General features: G+C 42.4%; 1 protein-coding gene across 2 annotated transcripts in view; it reads right to left on the bottom strand.

Annotated features, from left to right (window-relative positions):
- Nucleotides 1-79: 79 nt before the first annotated feature.
- MYRIP (myosin VIIA and Rab interacting protein) overlaps nucleotides 80-14,417 on the bottom strand; it is a 240,212-nt gene continuing 225,874 nt past the window's right edge. For both annotated transcript variants that reach the window (XM_015591675.2, XM_015591674.2), the window contains 5 exons: nucleotides 10,866-11,027; nucleotides 7,184-7,288; nucleotides 7,011-7,071; nucleotides 5,569-5,687; nucleotides 80-2,123 (listed from right to left, as the gene is read on the bottom strand). In XM_015591675.2, coding sequence (XP_015447161.1) covers nucleotides 2,091-2,123; nucleotides 5,569-5,687; nucleotides 7,011-7,071; nucleotides 7,184-7,288; nucleotides 10,866-11,027 — 480 coding nt within the window. In that variant the 3' untranslated portion in view covers nucleotides 80-2,090. The remainder of the gene's footprint in view (nucleotides 2,124-5,568; nucleotides 5,688-7,010; nucleotides 7,072-7,183; nucleotides 7,289-10,865; nucleotides 11,028-14,417) is intronic.

The following is a 14,417-nucleotide window of genomic DNA, read 5'->3' as shown; positions in this document are numbered from 1 at the left end:
TCCGGTCTTCCCTTACCAAAAAACAAACAAAAACCAAGAGCCACACACCCACGAACGTTATTTTCGTAAATGACTTTTACTTCTTTATCATTTCTCTTGACAGTGATTCTTGGCAATGTGCATATAACATGAAGGCAAGCATAACTTTCAGAAGTCATCAAAGATATGGTCCTATTGTCCTCATTTTTCTTAAACCATTAAAATATTTTCATTTATAAAAATTAATCTAAATATAAAGATTGACACTGAAGATCAAAATCACTTGATGACAAAATAATTCTTCTGGAACTATAACATATATGCTTATGGTTTTTAATAGTAAATTAAATCTTTGCACTTATTTGGCACAAGGAAACCTCTGTAAAAATTCAAATGCCATAGAGCAGGCGTCTTCTGTTTTTTTTTGTTTTGTTTTGTTTTTGCAAGGCTTACACAGTACACGTTTTTGTCAAAGAAAACTGATTATTTTAACACTGTAACACAATAGTTGCTTCTCATGCCTCTTCAAGGAACCATTCTATTTGGAACTCAGATCTTTTTGTAGTTGTTGTGTTTTTCCAATTTATATTTGTTTGCTTTGAATCACACCAACAGAACAAAAAGCCAAAGGTTTACTTTGTTTCAAAGGCGTCGTTTCTGTTAGTCAACACGTACACCGCATCAGCAAGAAGTAGTATCGGAAGATAGGCAGACCTCCCTCAGGAAAGGATCATCACACACATTTCAGCAGCGAACGAGGTCTGAGAACGTGCCTTGCAGCGAAAGAAGGCAGAAGTTGAAAACAACACACAGTGAGGCTCTTACGAGCCATTCTAATTACACTTGGCTTAAAGGTGTGACTTTGGCAAATTAATCTCTCTGGCCCTCAGTTTCCAGATCTGAAAAATGGGGATACCTACTAAATAGGGTTGCTCTAAGGATTAAAATGAGAATAAATAAACATCAGTCATACTATGCCCTTGCCTGCCAGACTCAGAATATATCAGGAGCAAATAAAAAAGGTTGCAAATGCTCGATTAATTGAGTGAAATTCCAGTTCCATTTGCTTTTATAAACACACTCTAAATAGTCATGCATTTGAGACCAGAAACCTGGATGTAGTGTCAACTCTTCTGTCCATTAACTTCACAGTTTGTCCCTGCTTTTTTCATACCTGTATGTTTTCTAAGGCTATTTTAACCATTTTTGTCTTTAAGGTCATTTTACTACCTTTCCTGAATATTTACGGGGAAATAAACTTTGGAGGACATCATTATCTCATGTGGTTATAGTCTGAGATAATCCGTTTACCCAAACCTTATTTAGATGCGTCATTGCTACACCACATCACGTTGATTCCGGATGGTACCTTAAGTTAGGCCAGTGGTGGGCTTCCTCAGGTCCTTCTCCCCTTCAGAGTGGGGAAAGTCTCAGTCAGTCCAAGGAGGAACCTAAATTCTCCACGAGCCATTGTTTCAGACAGATCTGGGCATGGCATGGGTGAGTCAGAGCTTCACGGTCTGTGGCTTGTGATTGCAAAGCAATCAGAATGACAGGTGGGTGTTTAGCAGGAAGGAAGTGGCTGCAGGGAGACCTGCACCTTTGATGGCCGAGCACTCCTCAGATTTGAGTCCCTAGTGCTCACTAGAGGGGCGTTTTTCTCTTTTCTCCTCAGCATTCGCAAGATTAATAAGAACTGATTATGAATTAAATGATAATGCCCATCTCCCTTTCCTCTACCATCCCCCCACCCCAACAATTTTCCTTTGGACAAACGGTTTCATGTAATTCTAATTAAATCGAAGGGTTAAAAAAAAAATACCCAAAAGATCGTGACGATGACACACAGCAGCGAAGCTCTGCTGTTGGAAGCCAGCGTCTTGGTTTTCTGTCGCAGATTCCCCGGGGAGCCTAAGGCAGAGAGTGGCCAAGACCACAATGCTGATGTCTAGGACGCTTTCTAGGTGAGGCATCAGGACAGCCCTGCGCACGGTGGCCTCCCCAGACCCTCTCCTCACGTGGAAATCCGTACAGTATTCAATGGCTGTTGGGTCAAGGCACTGTCGTGTGGGGCGGAGGCAGTGGGTCACTGGCAGTGGAGTTCCATGGTGCTAATACATCACAGCAGACTCCAGGGTGGGCTCCTGGGTGAGACAATGAGCACACAGTCATCAGCCACTCGGCAAAAGCGAGGAGAGGCAATTAAAAACGTCCACCACTTTCTTTTATATATCATAAAGGGTATTCATGCTCATTGACTAAATATTTCACAATGTTTAAAAAGTGATGCATTTTTTACATGGGCATCTTAATCCATCTGAAATTTATTTTGGTACATAGAATAAGGCAAATTGATGCCCTTCCAATACCAACTCCCCACCCCCCACCCCGCTGGTTTGCCAAGCACAGTTTTGTTTTTATTTTTTAAAATAATTTATACTGTTTCTCAAATTCCTAATGCTTTAAAGTCATGTAACACAATTTCATATGGACCTGTATCTGTATCTGAGCTTTCTATTCTATTCCATTAATCATCAATTTCTTTACAGCTTTTAATTTGTTTGAAAATCTGGCAGGAAAGTCAGTTAAACTTTGCAAAATGCTTTTGTCTCTTCTTTCTGATTTATTCTTATGTGAACTTGAAAAAAAATCCCACTGAGGTTTTTATGAGAATTGGATTAAACTATAAATTAATTTGAGAAATGGCTTTCTGTATTGAACTACTGATATTTATTAATCAGTATCTCGATATTAAAGGTATTCTTGCATTCTTATAAAATATACCCGGTCATTTATTATTTAATGTACTGCTGTGTTTAATTTGCTAATATTTTATTTTATTTATTCCTCTGAAGCAGCACAATTGGTGTGTGGTCTGTGAGTGTCTGGACGTGCATGGGTGTGTGAGTGGAATGGAGCACGTGTGCACAGTTACCAGCCATGGCAGGCTCTGGTAGCTGGCATTTTAGTAGCTTCATCACAGGAATCTTTTAGTTTTCTATTTTTTTTAATGTTCTGAAATATTTTATATTACATGGGAACTAATCGTTCCTGAAAAATTTTATCAGCAAATCCACTTGGCTAGGAATCTTTTTTTTTTACAGTAGAAAAGTTTTATTAGAAGGGAAGGTATACTTCCAGAAGTGGAAGCAGGCCTGAGCAAGAGAAGCGGAGCTCAAAAGGCCGAGAATCTTTTTTTGAAGGTTTAATAAATTTTAGAATTTTATTTCTTAAGACATTTTTTTACCAACATCCTGATTTGATTCTGATTTTATTAGAATTAAGACTTAAGACTTTTTTCACACTATATATTTAAATTAAAAAATTTGTATCTCTATTATAATCTCTTATTTTGATTTTACTTATTTTTTCTTGACTTGGCTTACAAAATTTTTCTATTTTCTATTTTTCCAAAGAACAAACTCTTAGATTTATCATCATGTCTGTAGTTTTCTGGTTTTAATTAATTGTTTTCTGCATTTATCTTTGATGTCTGGAATTTAATGTTTAGTTCATTAGTTTTTCTTTTTTCTTTAATAACAAAGAAAATATTTAATAGTATGAATTTGACTCTGTAGTTTTACATGTTTTATATGTGTCCCATATGTTTTGATATATGTAATGTTTTCATTTTCTAAACGCTCTATGGATTTGCTTTTCTCTTTAATTCATAGTTCCTTGGAAACGTGTGTGCGAGCGTATGCAGGTGTATGTGTTTGTATCTACGTGTAGTTGTGTATGTGGGTGCACGTACTTTATAAGTCCAAGTAGGGTTTCTCTTTAACTTTTGTTCTAATCTTCTAGATTTACCCTCTCTAATACAGTCGTTACTAGCTACATGTGGCTGTTTACAGTTAGATTAATTAAAATTAAATAAAAACTCAAAAGTCAGTTCCTCTAAGGCAGTAGCCACCTAGGCTACCACACCGGGTAATGCAGGCAAAGAACACTTCCGTCATCTCAGAAAGCTCCACTGAACGATGTGCCATTCTCGATTATTCTTGGCATTGGGGTCACAGAAGGTAGTTTTAGACTTTCAATTTTTTGGAATTTATTGAGGTTTCCTTTGTAGCTGGTGTAAAATCAGTTTTTATAAATGGTCCATTGATGGTTGGAAAGAAAAAGAATCCTCTGTAAAGTATAAAGTTAAATTTCTTAATTAAGGGAATTTTGAAGTCACCAACCGTGGCACAATGAACTGTATTGCTCTGTTGTTTGCCAAATCAAGAAAGGCTCATGAGTGACTATTTTATTTTATCAAAATTAAAACATCCTCCCTTATTTTCTCTAAATGCTCTCGTATGGAATTCTACTTTGTTCGAAAGTAATATTTCTGTCCTTTTTTTGTTTGCATTTTTAAAATAAATATTGTCTATTCTTTCATTTTTATCCACTCTGTGTTATTTAAAGGTAATTTTAAAAATAACTTATTGAAGCGATATTCGCATAACATAAAAATAACCATTTTAGAGTGAACGAGCTGGTGACGTTTAGTGTGTCCACAATGTTGTGCAACCACCACCCCTGTCTAGTTTCAAACCATTCCCATCGCTGTAAAGTAAGACCTTTTACCCGCTGAGCAGTTTGTTCCTATTCCCCGTCCCCACAGCCCCTGGCAACCTCCCATCTATGGGCTAGCTCTATGAAAGGTAATTTATTTCTAACTATCTGATTTACGATAGATTCCCTCTCTGGCCCTAGCGATCTGCCCTTTTAGTGTAATAATGAATCTTTTTAGCTCTTCGAAGTAATGGCCAGGAGCAAGGTAACTGGACTTTGAAAGGTCAGGGGTGATGGCTGACCAGTGAAGGAGAGGCAACACACAGCACGGTTGTCTCCTGGTGTCTAATAGCTGTGTCGTTTGTAATTCAAAGCGGCAGGCCCCCCATCATGCCATCACCTGGTGCTTTTTTGCTGAGGAGACAGGAACAGTGAGAAAGAGGAGGGGGAAGGGAGAGACAGGCGATGCATGAAAAGCACCAGAACCCATTTATCCTCGCTTCAGTCTTGTCGCCCCAGACATCATCTGTCTTTGGCACAATGGCACCGCTGAGGCATTTTAGCTGGATCATCATCTCCCACATAGGCAGCATCAAGATTTGCCACCATCTCGAAGCACGTGGTGGTGTTTAGGCAAACGATCCTATATGATCTCTAGAGTTCGTGGAAATTATCTTCTGTCCTTGCTTTGCCTCACATAGGGGCAGCTGCTGACTTTTTTTTTTCCCCAGGAACACAACAAGTAATTAATGGCTGACAGGAAATTTAAGGAAGGGTAAGTATAATTCAAAAGCAGAATACAAAATCTTATACCTCCACCAGACCTTACATTCCTGTGTATGCATTTTTATTTCTCTTATACCAAACCTGGTTCTGACAAGGAGCTGGAGATACAGATGAGGGGATGTATCCACCTATCAAAGAGTTGGGCAATACCAGGCCTGGCGTTTGTCACTTTTAGATCCCCACCACCCGCCACCAACAGGCCATGAAGGAAGGATGCTTCTTGGGGCTCTAATAGGGAAGCTGCAGGATGGAGGTACCAACTACAGTGGAAGTGACGGGGATCAGGGCAGAGATGACATTTACCATCGCATCCTCGGTGGTGCTTTTACTTTCTTTCGTCTTGTTTGTCGAGGAGCCTTGGAGAATGAAGTTGCGATTGAATGTCTTCATAGTGGTCACTGAAGATGCCTCAGTGTTTTCAGCTAAAAGGAAACGAACAGGAATAAGTGTTACCCAGGAGCTGGACCAGTCATTAAGGAAGACAGACCAGGTGTCCAGATGACCCAGATTTTTGTTCTAGGTTTGGAATCTCATTCTGGCCCCAAGGTCTGACTATGGAATCTTTATTTTTTATTTATTTTTATGGTGAACCAAATAAATCAAGGCATTATTACTGGCTTTCTGGGAAAAGGCAGCTTGGAGATAATCCAATATAATCCATAAATTCTTATTTGCAACTCTGCAATATAAAAGGCTCTAAAAACTGCACATATTTATAACTTGGTAGCCAAAATTTCTGATGGCAAAACCTGACTTGAACTGACATGCAGCCATTTAAAGTCCTTGTCCATCCTATAGAGTGTGAACATTCTCATGCCTTCCTGCAAGGATACTGATGTGTTTATCAGACACTGCCCCAGACACCATGAAGGGGGGCTGTTATGACATATACAGTATATACACCCTATTATCTTTCTAATATCCAAGAAATTCTGGAACACATAATGACCCAAGGGTTTCAAGTAGGGTATCGTGGATCTGTAATAAATTTCAATTGTCTAGGTTTTTGTGGTATAGAAAGTTGGCATTCAATAAATGTCTGTTATACAATGAACGGTGGAACCAAGATTCAAACATATATCTTCTGACTTTGTGCTTTTCTAATTTGTAGAACTGAATTTCTAGTTTGGCATCATCATGTGGCTCCCGAATCCAGGAACTTCATTGAAAACGTCCAGAATAAGGTTGACATAACTGGCATTGCTGGAAGGCCTTCTAGGTTGGGCACTGTGTTAGATGCTTGTGGCACCCTGCCTACATCACCCCAACAGTCACCACTCTAGCTCACTCTGAGCACCACCACTCTGTTGCCCATGCATGGGGCAAGTCAGAAGTACCAGGGAGTCAGTGTCCCCACGGGAGTAACCTGTAACCAGTGATGGATGAGAGTTGACTACCTCATCTTCCCACTCTCTGGGCAGGAAACTCTGAGGCGTAGTCAGTGCTGTCTCCCAGAAGCTCCCAGCCGTATATAGCACCTCGTGTTGGCTTAATTTTCTTCCCTGGATCATCTCTGTCTTCCCCTGCCAGTGCTTCTTGGAATCACCTCCCTAATAAACTACTTGCACTCACATCCTTGTCCCAGGGTCTGCTTCTTGAGGGGATCCAAGTCAAGACAGACTCATCACGAGAGCAAATTCGGGTGAGAACGTGCCATTAGATCTGGTCCTCAGATCACTGCGTTACTCAAAGCGAATGAGCCAGGCTCAATTCTTTGGTGGCTCTGTGGTTGTAATCAAGCATACCTTTCACCGGCGGAGCAGGCAGTTTCCTCCTCTGCTGCCTTGATGTGTCTATAGTCTGGACCTACAAACAGAACACAGCAATCAATACACCTTCTCGAAGCCAAACATATTTTGTCTTCTAAAATTTCCAGGCCGTGCAAAATTCCCACAGAGGGAGTGAGGGACAAACGCACCTGGTTTCTTTGCTTCTGATCTCGTTTTCTCGTGAGGCGCCCACACGGAGCTATGTTTAATCCTGCAACGGTCAGGGCTGAAATCCGGCTCTCGATATCAGTAATCTTAATGTAACAGACAGGATCGGTAGGGAGGAAGCACAGGAGGGGGAAATCTTTGTTAAAAAGTGTTTCGAATCTATAAAGAATAAATCTGCTTTGCTGTGTGCGCATTCATTCCACTTCTACCAAGCACTTCTCTATCTAATGCTATAGTGAGAAAATTAAACACAGGCCCTTTTTTTAAAATTTAAATTTCTAGTTGCTAGTTCTAGAGCATGCCACTCATGTCAGAGTACGCCTAGGGATAATGGAAGCCCAGGGTGTAATGGGAACCCTGGCCCGGGGCCATCTGGCTCAGCACAGGGGTGGAGTGGTCCGGAAAGGCTTCCTTGGGAGGCAACACTTGATGTGAGCTTTGAAAAGCAAGTATGATTTATAGGTCCTGCTTCATTCCTCCATGACATCACGAATGCAAAAGCACAGCATCAGGTCTCGGGAGGGAGGCCTAGCAACCCCTGGTTCAAGTCCGTTTCCTCTATTAAGAGGCCAAGTGGCCTTGAGAAACTCCGTCCTCTGTCTGGGCATCAGTTTCCCTGACTGTAACATCAAAAGGTCGGAAGGAGCTCAGATTTCCTTCCAACAGTGTCTTAAGGCAGCTATAGAGAGCAAGAGCCCACTTGGAGCTCAGAAAGAGCTGGTCCATTTCTGTCCTAGGCATGAAGAAGACACAGTCTCTGTTCACAGACAAGGGCATTACTACAGGCTGTCAGTATGCTAAGTGCTTTACATACATACATCATTCCCGCTTCATTCGTGAACTCCTTTGTAATCCCGTTAGGTACCATCCTCTGGTTTTACAGATGAGGAAACTGTGGCTCAGAGGGACAAGTAATATCACTCAGAGGGACAAGTAATATACCCGATATCTCGCAGCTGGTCTGGGGCGGACTTTGGAACTGATGCCAGGGCTCATGCTCTGGCCATATTCTCAGGGGACTTGCCAAGGCTGGCACGGGGGACACTGGAAGAGGCAGGAGAAGGCTGGCGGAGTCGCGGGAGGAGGTAGGGACCACAGCCGTCCTGCTGAGATGGTGCAGGCTGAGCGGTGCTGGGCCGTGGAACAAGTAGCCTGAAAGCAGGCCCAGCTGCCAACGCGTGCACGTCACCCCGAGGTCTCCGTTGCCTCCCCCATCCCTTAACTATTTGGAGATGCTCAAGACAAACTCTAATTCTGCTCTCATTTATCAACAGCTCATTTAGACAAAACCTCCTGAGATAGGTGCTGTGAGACGTGCAGAGGGGACCGACAAGTCAGCAGATATGAGAGACGCTTCCCCTATTGCGAGGAGTGGCGGTCCTCGTCAGAAAAGGAAGAGGAGGTAGGTGAAGGCCGAGACTGTGGCAGCTGGAGAAAGAACGCAAGCACTGCTGCCCAGCAGGCAGCCCCCAGAAGGGGCCACCACGTGGCCCTTGCCCTTCCCGGCCCCCAGACGCCTTCCTGTTCTGACTCCTCAGGTTTCACACTGAGAGCTGCATTCTTTGGTTTATAGTTCAATAAACTGTGCAAAAGCCTCTGAGAAAGATCGCGGGCTAAACTTTCATCTGTCATATGCAGATGGTGTGGATTTGATGACCACATGTGCTCCTAGAAGCAGTTTCGTTGGAGGGCCTGGCTCAGGAACACTGAGGAACAGAGCAGGCTGCTGACTTCCGGATTTGCTGACTACCAGGAACTGGTGTTTGGGATTTCTTTGGATAAGCGGAAATGGGTTTAATTTTTCAAGTTTTAGTCCATAGGCAGAGGACAAAGAGAGAGGAAAGGAGACTACTGAGGGCTGATTTTGCCTACATTTTGTCTGTCTATCTGTCTGTCTATCTATGTATCTAAGTATCTATGTATCTATGTATCTATTATCCATCCATCCATCCATCCAAGCATCTAGTTATATTCCACTTTATTTCTAAGACTGCATGCTCAATGACTCCTACACTTGATAGAAGAAGAAGACTAATTCAGCTCTGAGTTTCCTGAGAGCTGAAGCAAAGAGATCTGTGTAGGACTCTATGTCCACGAGATAAAGACCAAGTAAGTACTCAGAAGAACAGCTTTTCCTGATACAAAGAGTTAAGAGAGGCTTTCCCCAGGAGCACCCCCAGAGGTGACCCTGCAAGACGCAGTGGACAGCATCCTCAGTATAAGTCCTGGCACAAAGGAAGGCTCACTGAACATTAGGTATTATTGATGCCATCATTGTAATATTTTAAAATAAATAATAAATTAATAGGCACATCCAAACGTATGGGAAAATAGGCATTTTGGACTCCAGGATTTTCTGTCATAAGATCTGGTGCCAATACTTTAAGCCTAGAAAAATCTGGAAGCAGAAGTAACTAGTTATTCCAACAGAACCTTCCGAAACACCCACAAATAAAATTTATTCTTGCTAAACCATTCAAAAAATATTTACGGCAAAATGCACCCCCAGAAAACAAATGATTTGATTCCACTTTATATCTTTACGTAACTTTGACTAAAAATCGATTGAATGTTGGGTGCCATTTATGGAAAATGATTTTTATTTCAAGAGATTTGCTCTTCAGCCCCTCCTGCTGATAATAGTCAACGGGGCCTTCTGTGATGAGGCCGTTCCTAGCCACAGAGCGGAGAATCGGAGCCCTTGCATTCTCAAGAGTGTTTAATGATGTCAGTGGTGGTTGTGATTTTCGACTCTAAAAGCCTGCTTTCCTTGAAAATAAAAATAGTTATTTAAAAAATAATTATCGGTGAAGATTTTCAGCTCTATCCAGAAGTGTTTCTATTGACCCCCAATTCTGCAGTTTTAAGCTGCAGGGTTATAGAAATATCAGTGAACCAGTGGTCTACACCGAGCTTATGCTGCAGAGACCAGCATTTCTCATGGGTCCCTGAGTGTATCTCCAGGGACTCCAGTTTGATGATCAGTCTGAGAATCAATTCTGATTCTGAGTCAGAGGCCAAGGACTATCCATGAAAACTGCACACAGGCATCTTCACGAAATTATAGTTAATACAGTGATCAGTTCTGAAGTAGCAGTATCTAAACCATGTACAATACTGGTCTGAGAAATCTACACTTCCCATATTTACTTACTCATCTCATTTTTATTTTATTTTATTTTCCATTTTTACTGAGTGCCAAACCTGTGTTGGGTACTGTGCTTAGGCACTGGGGTTACTGTGTTAAGCCAGACAGCTATAGTCCCGTCCTCATAGAACCTTTAGTACATCGTGGGGAAAACGGGCATTAACTAAATAATTAACAGTGTGATAAACATTGGAAGGGTGGTCTTGGGGTGGAATGGAAACCTACATAGCAAGGAGACTTGCTTATGGGTCAGAGATTTTTCAAAGAGGAAAGTGGCATAGGTTTTAAAGAAAAGTCTGATCTATTATCAAGGTTATAATTTGTGGAAAGCAAGGCTGAACTTTAAAAAAGGAGGATTTGGTGGGCTCTACCCTGAAGGGCCACGTCCATTCAAGTGTGCTGAAAATGGTAGGAACTGATAAGTACAAAGGCTTTGAAATGATTCTTGTGGAAGATGGGGTGTCTTCTCCTTTTTCCAGGTGGTCCCCTATCTGGGCCGAGAGGAGAGTTCTTACCTGGAGCTCAGCATGGTGGACCTGGGCTGCAGCCGTGGCCACCTGGTCCTCCAGATCGGCAAGTTCGGTCTCACCAGTGCCACTGTGGATGCAGCGGGCAGCATCTTCCAGCTCATTCAGCTGGCCTTCGAGTCCATACACTGTGCCTGCCGCCAGGTACACCTGCAGAGGAGGCACAGCCTTGAGCTCAGGTCCGCAGATTCAGGACTGTGGGGCCTTCTCAGGGGGCCCCAGAGAGTGAGAGAGGACTAGTCTCAATGGTGGGGGATAAGGACAGGGAATGCCCCCACGTCTACATATTCTTTGCACTTAAATGGGGGCATGAGGTCTTTCTACTCCTTCACTGTCGTTTCTGCCCCCTTCCTACTTTCCTGCCAGAAAAAGCAACTTGTCAATTTTGGAAATATGATAAAATAGCACAAAATGCATGACATCAGCTACATACATTATGAAATTTGTCCAGTGACTATAACAATCATACTATCAAGACACAAGAAACGAAGGAAAAAACTCAGGATGCAGTTTTCCAAATAAAAATTTTGGTTGGCATTTTTGTAATTGAGAAACATTTAAAAAACATGATGGAGGTGAAATTAATTCAAAGCAATTACAAAGTTTGAGTAACTTATCTTTGATTGATTACCTTCGGCTTGTTTGCAACAGGCTAAGGGAATTAAAATGAACCTGAAATTTGTAGTAAGAAAATACTTTATTTCTTGGAAAATAGTGTGCTGTTAAGAGAAGCATGTCCAATCTATGTATCTGTCAATTAAGACAGTTTTTTTTTTGTGTGCTACCAAAAATTAAAGAGAAAATCAGATCAAGGGAGCAATCTGAGTAAAAATTAAAGGGAAAAATATTTTGAATATTTCATGAGTTTATAAGGTGATTCCACAAAGGTGGGCAAACAAAGTAAAATCATTGGGATAATTCAGACTGAGGGATGCCAGCTAGGGTGAATGAAATATGCTTCTTCAGCCTAATTAGTGATGGTGTGAAGCCACCGACAACACAAGGGACCAGACGTATCCAAAGAGGGTAATTACTTAGAGGTTCATGAGGTTTAATAACATCTATAAAGCTCTAGTCATGTCATCACAGCTACTTAGAGTTGATTTGACTGGGAAGCAGTCAATCCTTTGACAGTTCCTTTAACTGGAGCTGAAAACATAACCTAGTTAGGCAAGCCCGGGGCTTCTGCACACAAGTCATGCACGTCTTCCGCGCTAACCGAGGCTGAGCGTTGGTGGGGAGGGGAAAAGAACCCGGAGATGCTCCTTGGCATGTTTCGTGCATCCGTGTTAAAAGGCCTTTCAAAGTGGAGCGAAGGCGGGGAGCGGTCGGGTGAAAGCAAACCTCCCTGTGCATCTCCAAGCACAGTTAGCTGGGCTGTGGGAACAGCGGCCGACAAAGTGGCTGTCACGTTAAGGGATCTGTCAGCCGCATCGGGGGCCACGAATCGAATGCCTGCTGAAAAGTGCCATATTCCAGGTTGCCCTTAGCTTTAGATTTCTTTATCCTAAGCGAGCATTAGAGAATTTGTTTCTAAAAGATCCCCACAGTTTATCCTTTGTCTTTGAAACAAGAAACACGTCTTTATTGTCTGTCGTATGAAAGAAATGATGAACATTTCAGAGCTGAGTGGAGAAATTAAAAATAGGTCTGTTAAAAGTTTCAAAGTTGAAGAGCATTTTTTTTTCTTTTTTTCACAAGAGAAGAAAAATTAGAGAGAGAGAGGGAAGAGAGGAAAGAGAGAAGAATGATTGTCAGGGCAGTTGTGAGTTTGGATCGTGCACTTTTTCCACGTACACCAAAAAAGGTAAATTTATTTTGATAAGATACTTTTAAATATAAACTTATAGTTTTGCACAATGAAATGAAATTCGGAATTGTAGTTTAAGTGAAATGAATAATCTGAGTGTGGCAATCGTTAAATATTACTTGATATAATTTTGGTCTCGAAATCTTGAAACTTCGATTTTTCCAGAAATATGCGCAACTCAGCAGCATCACACCCTGTGGCTGTGATGACTTAAAAGCACCTTGTTGTTTTGTCTTTGGCATGGTCATCCGCTAAGGTTCTTTGTTTTCTTTGTCAAGACAAAGCAATATGAGATGGCTCGAAGCCCTCAGCCAGGCCAGAATGTTCATCTTTTACTTCGTGTTCCCTAAAAGCCTGCTTTCCTGGCACCAGGGGACGTTCAGTGGTTTGGCACTGACCCCAGCTGAACAGGAACTTACAGCCAAGGTGACAGTGCCTAAAGGACTGCAGGATGACAATGACAGCAAGGATGGTGACGGTGATGATGACACGTATTTATTGAGCCAAGTGTTGAGCCAAGGGCTTCATGGGACTTATTTAATGCTCACGGCAACCCTCGAGGGAGATGCTATTATAATCACTATAATAAAGATGAGGACGTTGTGTCCTAGCGGCTCGGTGACTTCTCCAGGCCTCACAGCTGGGAAGTGGTGGGGCCTGGATCTGAGCTCGGAGGGCTGCTAGGTCTCATGCCTTTATCCACCCTACCCTGCAATGCTGTGGTACCTAATCTCAGGTGGACTGTCATGATGTTTTACATTTCATAAGGGCGCTAGAGTCGTCATGGTTATAGGTCAATGTGACAATGTGTCATGGTTATAAGTCAATGTGACATTGAAAACGTTATTCTAGTATTAAAAAATAACCCATCGAAAAACATTAACCTGGAATTGCTTGCTTAATAAACGTCCACTTTTGGTGAAAACTACAATTACCATGTCTGAATAATCTATGTCCTGTGACTCTAGTCATCACGACCCCACTGAGTGGCTCTGGTTCAACCAGCCTTTCGCGAAATGGTTGAAGGGATGAAATTAAGGGAGGACTTTGTGGTCAAAGCCCCTGGGATAAAGAGAATTAAGCAGATTACTGCAGGACTTCTCAGAGCCTTTAATGGGCTAATGTGTATCTCAGTTTTCCTAGGAAGAGTACACAGATTTCTCAAGCATATTTGATCTTAGAGCATCTTACTGGACTTGGCCTCCATGAGATACACTTTAGGGGACTAAGATTAGACAGTAACTGTTAGTATTTCTTTTCTTACTCTCTGAGGGTGGAAAACCTCCCGAGAAGCCATGACCACCTCCACAGGTTCTAGTTCACTCCCCTTCTGTGCCAAGGGCATCATATAAGGAGGACCAACATCCTCTGCCTGGTCCTGGTTCTGTGACAGAGCTGGGCTCCTCGTGGTGGAGTTCCACTGTGTCTGCTGCCACTGGCTGTATAATGGCCAACATATGCGGTGCTGCCAAGAGTTACAGGGAAGAGCTAACAGGGAAGTTGGGACGGTCTCTCCACTGCCTCTCTGGCTGGGAATTACAGGCTACCCCAGGCTGTCTGTCATTTAGCAAAGATGAGAATGAGGAGGTCCTCAGATGGGGGTGGGAGCCGACTCAGTCCTCCCACTCACGACCCTGTGTAAATCCACAAGGTGGCCCTTGTGGGTCCCTGCTCTTCCCACCACGGGTCTGAGAATGGTCATGCTAGTGGTCCTCCGTTGACCCCTAGCT

Source organism: Pteropus alecto, unplaced genomic scaffold (genome assembly GCF_000325575.1).
Source record: "Pteropus alecto unplaced genomic scaffold, ASM32557v1 scaffold156, whole genome shotgun sequence".
Classification (NCBI taxonomy): Eukaryota; Metazoa; Chordata; class Mammalia; order Chiroptera; family Pteropodidae; genus Pteropus; species Pteropus alecto.
The sequence above is the reverse complement of the archived record's forward strand: the minus strand, read 5'-3'. Positions and strand labels throughout refer to the sequence as shown.